The following is an 8,218-nucleotide window of genomic DNA, read 5'->3' on the forward strand; positions in this document are numbered from 1 at the left end:
ACACACACACACACACACACACACACACACACACACACATATATTTCAAAATGGCTTCTGTGAGTTCATGTTAAAAATAAAAATCACTGAAGTGTTCTTGATTACTTTCAAAGTTCACTGTCGCGTCTGGCATTGAGATTTATTTCCAGGCTGCTATTACGTTCCAGTCATTTATAAAATCTGTTTGCAAAATGAACATCATGTGCTTTTACTGGTCTCAGTGTTACCATTCCAGCTGTAAATGAATGGTAGTTTAAAGATGTATTCCCATTGTATGTTTGACAAAAACAACGATAGCAAATTGATTTTCATAATGCATTGAAATGAAGGGAAGACAATGGCTGCCTGGAAAGTACAAGGGGAAAGAAAGGTCACGGGGTGGCGTGTAATAAAGTCAGAGCTCCTGTCTAATTACTCTGATTCATGATGATTCAGCAGCACACAATTTAGGTTCAGTGCAGAACTTTAGTGTCAGTAGCAGGAAGCTTATGATCATTCTTTATGTCTCCCTGTGACCATCAAACTTTATTTTAGAATAAATACTGGATCAAATGACTACATCACCGAGCTCAGAACCACTCTTTTGTGCTCCAGACTATTGTTGTCGTTTTACTCACTGTTTTAGTTTTCTGATTTCACTATCACCATCTCATCAGCTCACATTAAAGAGATTGGGTTAAAATTACAATAAAGTTGTAACTTTAGGGACTCGTCAGTACTGACAAGAATAGCAAAGATCAAAACAGAGCTGAGCAGAAGCTTCATTAATCTCATGGATAGGTACTTTCGGTGGCTCCCTTAGTTCCACCACAGAGGATGTATCCGCATATTTTATTTGGCATGGATTTTTACAGTGGACACCCTTCCTGACGACACCCTGCCATTTATCCGGGTAGGGACTTGGGTCAAAATAGTGGGAGTACACTAGCTTGTGACCTCCTGAGGCTGGCTTTGTGTCTCCTCCCAGTTATGAACTGGTGATCTTTTGGGTGTAAGGCGAGCGTGTTAACCATAACACCACTGAGCCACCCATTGCATTCAAATGAATGATAATTTTGCCCTGTATCTATAAAACACCCCACAATGAATTCTTCTTATGCTGTCACTCATTGATCTCTTTTGTTTAGTGTAATCTTGTCAATACAACAAAGATGGTAGTTAGCTTGCTAAGTGTTGGCAGTGAATGAAAAAAATGTTTTTATGGAACGCTGTTTGGGATTTTGCTGATTTAGTCAGTATCTTCTATTTGGTAAAGTCAGGGTTTGGTTATATAATTATGGACTTCAGCAAGAAGATTAAATCGAGCTGAAAACAGAACATAAAACTTGCAAACATCTACTGGTCTTCAGGTTTAAACAAGACATGGTAAAAATCAAATTTAGTAAAATGTATCTAGCTGTACAACGTGGGTCCTAAAAATATTATTGCTCTATCAATAACGTTGTTCTACATGAAACTCAAAGTATGATAAAAGCTTAGTTGTCAGGTGCATGTAAACGAACTTACGTATATTATGCTTTAAATAATGACTTGTAGATGTGGACACAGTTTCTTGGTTAGATATTGCACTATTTTCATGATCCACAACAAATCCTTGTAGACTTGCTCATATAGGCCTGCTGTACATCCATCCAAAGTTCCTCCGATCACTATAGCAGCACTTAAATGAAAATGGTTGAAGTTTCACAGAGTCGTGATAAGAAAACACAAGAATGAGTGTGGCATGATTCGCACAGATGATTGAGTCCGTTTGCTGTTTCTAGGCAAGGAATCTCAAAAAGAAGGAGGCACCATATTGCCGTCAGAAACTTTTGGAGTCACTTGAAAGCCACAGCAGATGCTCTGTTGATTTGGCTCCCAGTGTGGCAGTAGTAATCTTCCTGAAGAATATTGATGCCTCTTTTGACTGTTCCTTCTTCTTTACATTCCTTGGTTCTAGTTTACTTTGTGCCTTAAATGTCTAATCTTCATTGTGAAAAGCCTCTGGACTAGATGCCCCATCATCACTGAGGACCTCCGTGTTGGTAAAGGTCCCAGCAAGTGAGGCACCCAAGACCTGCCTGACAGGAGCCATCTCTGAAAGAATTATGTTATCATGGTTGCTTACCAGTGTTGCCTTGTCCATTATCTCCTTGCTGTGCTTGGAAACAACAGCATCCAGGAAGTCGTACTTATGTGACAGCATACCACTTTCAAATAGATACTTTGTCAGGTAAGAAAAAAACACATTGGCCAAGAAGGATGCCGCCATGGACACAGACTTGAAGGGGAACCTCTGCTGGACAAAGTGCTCTACATCTCCAGTGAGGTGATGGACCTTCTCCTGGGTCACCCAGCCGGGGTAATAGATGAATGGAGGTAGTTTGAGGTAGGGCTCCCCTCCACCGATGCGCAGCAGAAGACCAAAGATATAACCAGCCACAGAACCATAGGTGTTGGTGCCCTTAACAAACAGTACACTGAGAAGTTGGGGGAATATGATGACATAGACCAGATCAGAGCTCAGGTACCACAGGCCGTATACTGATCCTGTTAACAATGCCATGGCAGTGGCCAGAGCTCCGAACACAAAGATGGTGAGGCGCATCACCCAAACAATCTCCCGATCTGAGGCCTGTAAGGGAGATGAAAGGGATAAAAGAGTAAAGACAGAAACATAACAACTGGAGGGGAATAGGGTGTTAACTTAAATGAAAGTCAGTTCAGATAAAAGATTAGAGCCTACAGCTAAAGTAGTGTCTGTGTGAGGTTGCACTTAGATACGAAAGCGCTTGGAGATGTAGGTTCTGTTTGAAATTATTCACTCGTTTTCTTCTCCATACTCTTATTATTCAGGGAAACTGGATGTTGAGAAAAGGTGAGCTCAGTGGTACAACAAAACAACACTGTAGGGCACTATTTGGTCTTAAAAAAAACAGGTCTTATCGAGTGATTAATCCAATTGTATTTATTTTTTCCCTCCAATCATAATTAATATGTTCAAAGGAACATATTAATTATGGAAACCAGAAGAGAGGTATAAATATGTGTCTGCAGCCACTTTTACAACACAACCGAGGTTAGGGTTTGCATTTCAACCAGTGGTGTGGGGGATCTTGGAAAAAAAGCAAGCATATGATTAGTAATGGTTTCATTTTTCATTTTTTAGAATGACAATGCTCCCAAATACACAGTTAGTGCAATAAAAAGATGCCTAAATATATTTTTTCCTACCAAAATATAAAGAAAAGCAGGTTGACTTAAGACTTTTGCACAGTATTAGCATGCACAGTAATTTTGTCTGTTACAAATGTGATGGGAATGAATAGCAGGAAATCTCAGTGGGACCAATTTAGCAGATTGTCTAACCATCTAACATTATCTAACAAATAATTATAACACAAACAACTTACAAAGATTTCCATCTCGAGGTTTCGGGTATTAAGCAAATTCGATAAAGTGCACATTTAATTTCTGCTGTAGGCTCTTGTTTGGTTGTATTTTTCGTATGAAAATAAAGTTGATTTATTGATAGGCTGACTGATGTTTGGAACCACTTGCTGAAATTGTGCAGACGTACGTGTATGCTAGGAATATTGCTCTTACCGACTGCCGAAACGCCAGCTGATAAATGTTCCTGGCAAACATGGAGCTGGCTGAGAGTATGGATGAGTCTGCTGATGACATGACCGCAGCTGACACAGCCCCCAGACCAAAGAAGGAGATGTACGGTGGGCAGAGGTGCTGAAGCACTATAGGAAGGATCATGTCAGACTCATCCTTATCCTTTGGAGGGAGGGAACCATATGTAGTTTGGTTCCAGTCTGAATCAGGACATGAGAAACAGATAAAAACTGATAATTGTAAACAATGCAAATTTCACAGCTTATTATTACGGCTCTTATGAAACATTTAGCCAACCAGTCAATCTTTGCACTCAACTGTCAAGATTATCTATGTGTTAAATTAGAAAAACAGTCATTAGCATTTGTCTTAATTATTGGTTAGAACAAAAAACAGAAAGAAAGTGCCTTGCATGAGGTAGTAACACAACGTAACTAAAGCTGAACAAACTGTACCTGGCCCACATTCGCATTTTAAGATTAGTAGCATTACTTTTCCAGCAACCCTGCAGAAAATTAAGTGTACGGATTTCTTTATTACAATTTTTGATCCCTTAGCTTTTCAGACAAAAAAGTTAATGCTCTCAGTGGATACACATGCTTTAAAGCTGAGAAACAAAAGGCCTTAATGTGCCCAGGTGCCTTAATAGCAGCACAGATTCAATCTGCTGTTGGTCAAAACACAATAAACCAAGCCAAAGTAATAATAGTACGAATTAAACTGGATACTGACTGAAAACTAGACCCCAGTTCAACATAGATGAGGGTAATATACTGGTTTGTTAATGATCCGTGGAAGCATATGAGTCAGTATTAAATAATTATGGACATTATGTAGATTAACTGCATTTAACTGTTGTCGATTAATCATTGATAATGGTTAACATCATAAGGGAGCCAATAGTTCTGACAGGCTATGTTGAACTTATTAGATACAAAAGTATGCATGGACGCTGGCTGTACTGATACCCTCATCTTTGTTAAGCCAACATTCAGACGACTATGGTTTATATATATATATGTCTTTCTCTACCCATCCCCAGATATTCATAGGCAGTGGTTGATTAGTGCCAGTTCTACAAGTAACGGCTTCAGATGGACCAGATTAATTAGCTCCTCTTCAGATGTAATATTCACTAAATTGCCATGGTCTGATGGCTCTCTCTCCTCTGCACGTCGTGACAGCATCCGTCTGCTGTTTACCCTCCAGACACTGTATACATCTGCATTTACACATCTGAAAAAAGAAAAGGGCTGCTGGGGTGTAAACAACCCCATGAAGCCAGGGTGCTCTCTTTGATCACACTTTCCCATTTGAATAAAGGATGTGGTTCTTGGATGTTTCGATTGTCTTGTGATGTTTCATTTACTGCTTAATCACTGTGCATGTCTGTGCGTGTGCACATCCGTCTTGGATTAGTCTCTGATTAGCGTGTGTTTGCCTAAAAAGTCTGATTTAACAGCTGCAATCCAGACATAACAGCGTGTGTGCATATAAAGCACCAGTGGCACTGTATAGTGATTCATACTTCTACCTGTCTTTGTTGTCCTTGTAAATCTGGATGCAAATGACAGCTAGCTCCATTAATGCTTAAAGAAAGGATTATATATACTACGCCTGGGTACACTGTTTAAAAAGAACTGTTTCTGCACACTCATCTAATTCAGTTTATTAAAATATTATGGGACCCCATTTTAGCTTTAAGAATAATAATGTCTGATGCACCTGTGGGTGCATATTTGTGTTTGTGTCTCTGTGTGTATTATTACCAGTGGAAGCCCCTATAGCTCCTATGAGGACAGAGGGGACAGCCATGACCAAGCAACCGAAGGCAGCAAGGAATGAAAGGACCTGGGCGTAGGTAGCTGAAGAAGCAGAAAGAACCCGTTGAAAATAGACCTGCCAGGGAATCCCCCCCAACATCTAGAAACAGAAACACCAAACCAATGCATTACAATCAGCAGTCTGAAAAGAATACTGTGAATCTCTTTGTTTCTAGTAAAGATATCCATTTCAGTACTAAGAAACCGTTAAATGCTATGTGCCACAAATGGGTCTCTTAAACACGATGCTTTCATTTTGACTTCAGTGAAAGTGTGTCTGCAATTGACTTTAGAGTTGTATACTGTCTCTCGGTGAAACTTCAGATAAAAGTTATGGCTTACAAGCAAAAAGAAGTTGTCCGCCCAGAGCCAATTGTCTTCAGGCTCAATCTTCCCGAGCCAAGGAGATTGATAGATTGTTTTCTTGGCTGTAACACCGATGTCTGACACAGCAGGATTGGACAGAGCAAAAGGCACACTGATCCACTGAAAGGAGAAGAAAATCATAATGCAACATTAATACAATAAAACATAAATATGGAATTATTGTATTTTTATACCATTTCAAAATCTGGCTGTTGAAATCAAGTTCTACTCTACCCTGTGTTGTTGATACAAAAGGTGTTTTTATCAATTTCATGTTTTGATATGATTCTGTGTGTATAAATTTAGATCTTTTTTTAAAGTTATGTTACTTAAAAAGTTACTTAAAAATCTTCTAGAACTGATAGAAGATTTGGTTTAAATATTGGCTAAAATCGTTAGAGCTGCTGGTTGAGTAGCTCCCAAACTCACCAAACCCAGAAAGATACAGAAGAGCTGGACCACATCTGTGTATGCAACAGAGTAAAGTCCTCCAACAAGTGTGTAGAAGATGGCTATCAGTGCTGAGATCACCACAGACATGTTGATATTTATATCCACTATCACACTGAGAGTCGCACCTGCATGGAAATATAACCAGTGTGAAGAAGAAAAAAAATATTCACTAAAATCTGGGTAACCTGATGTTTCACTCACAATGAGTTTGGGCATACAATGCAGTATACTGTAAAGCATAGATTAGATTTAAAGTGGTGAGATTCATGATCTCATCCATTGGGATGCCTACCCAAAGCGGACAAAATGGCTGCAGACCAGAAGATTTCTCCCATGAGTGCAGGGATGAACAGCAGACCACCCATCCTTTTTCCATATAGCTGCTGGAAGGGATCTAGCATGGTCACATATCCACGTGATCGCATGGGTTTGGCAAAGAAAAGCCCCCCTGAGTGATGTCAGATGTTGAGGTAATGCAGACAAAAAGCACGAGAGAAGCATTTTAGAAAGTTGTACAGTACTACTAACTTAACGTAAAGTGTGCTGATGCTGTATAATAACCTTAATGAATAGACCAAATTCTATATGCTTCAGCAACACAGCTTAAATTTACATTTACTTTGATATCAGTCTAGCACAAATATCAGTCTTCCTACACCTAAATATCATATCAATATGAATTTAATGTAAAGGAATTTCTGTCTTAAAAGTTCGGAAAGCATATTAATTTATAGGCAAAAAGTACATTACTACATTAAAACTACATTACATTACCTACATTAGGTGATGCAACTCTTTCCCTTTTTAATCTCGCTATAAGCAGATATATTTATCCAAGTTTTTCTAGGTTTCCTACCTAGTACAAGGCTGAGAGCATAACCAAAGGGTGCCTGTGCCCAGGCCAGGCCGAAGCCTGGGAGGTAGACATATTCTGCTGTTCCATTAATGTAGCCCCCTCCCACCCAAGTGGCTGAAAAAGAAGAAGAAAACTTATTTGTAAATTAACAAATCAAAAGAAAATATACATTTCAAGTTTTCCGAACTGCATGAGTACAATGGTGTAAACTGTGATGGGAATTTCTACTTCTGCCCGCTGCGCAATCTGTGCGTAAAAGACGGAGCGGAAGACCCTAGTCAATGGAAAGTTTTTTTATTTTTTGTCCTTTTGGACCTTACATGGTATGAAAATTGGACAAAATGCGCACGTGGCTGCCGTCGAACAGACACCAAGAAATACAGATTTAAAGACTCACCGGTCATCGTAAATCCACCAACGAACAAGCCGATGTCCCTTCCCCCAACCATGATATTCTCGCTCCGATCTAAGCCATCGCCAACTCCAGAGTTCTTATTCTTCCACGCAGCCCAGATCCCCACAAACAGAATCAGGACATAGAAGAGCACGATAGCCACGAGACCCTCGACGTGAATGGTCATCTTCCTTTTCTCCGCTTCCCCGCCGAGATCAAGTGCTGCTGCGCGCGGACTGGATACTCATGGAGAAAACTTGGAAGAAACAAAGGAAAAAACCCTTTAATGATACATTTGTGGTTTGTCAGAAATAATAAAAACACACAATCCCAACCCGCAGAAACACATTTTAAGGAGTGCAGACAAACTGTAACTGCAACTACATGGAACTTCATTTCAAAAGCTATCAATTTAATCAACCTGAAAACAATAATGTGTGACAAATACATTTCTTAAAAGAAACGAAACAGAAGCATTTTATCACCAGTGTGTTGGATGTAATACTGGCTAAGTCCAAGTGATGCCGGGCGCTTCCAACGCGTTAGAAATTACAAAGTATTTCAAATTTCTTTTTCAGGTTTTCTGCGCACATGCACGCTTACTGCAAATATTCAGCTGTTACAGTTTTAATGCTCCTTGTTAACCGAAGTTATATTGGCCTGAACAACTAATTATTTTCCCCAATAATAATAATAATCATATATATATATATATATATATAT

The 8,218-nt window shown here is 39.4% G+C and overlaps 1 protein-coding gene across 1 annotated transcript; it reads right to left on the bottom strand.

Annotated features, from left to right (window-relative positions):
* Nucleotides 1-6: 6 nt before the first annotated feature.
* Nucleotides 7-7,725, bottom strand: LOC102204547 (high-affinity choline transporter 1-like). Its single transcript, XM_005747837.2, has 8 exons — nt 7,499-7,725; nt 7,102-7,215; nt 6,538-6,693; nt 6,222-6,370; nt 5,769-5,912; nt 5,373-5,526; nt 3,586-3,803; nt 7-2,614 (listed from the first exon to the last, which is right to left on the bottom strand). The coding sequence occupies exons 1-8, from the start codon at nt 7,680-7,682 to the stop codon at nt 1,961-1,963; spliced, it is 1,773 nt and encodes a 590-aa protein (XP_005747894.1). The 5' UTR covers nt 7,683-7,725; the 3' UTR covers nt 7-1,960.
* Nucleotides 7,726-8,218: the final 493 nt, after the last annotated feature.

This window comes from Pundamilia nyererei, unplaced genomic scaffold (genome assembly GCF_000239375.1).
Source record: "Pundamilia nyererei isolate P.nyererei 1_Seehausen unplaced genomic scaffold, PunNye1.0 scaffold00206, whole genome shotgun sequence".
NCBI lineage: Eukaryota > Metazoa > Chordata > Actinopteri > Cichliformes > Cichlidae > Pundamilia > Pundamilia nyererei.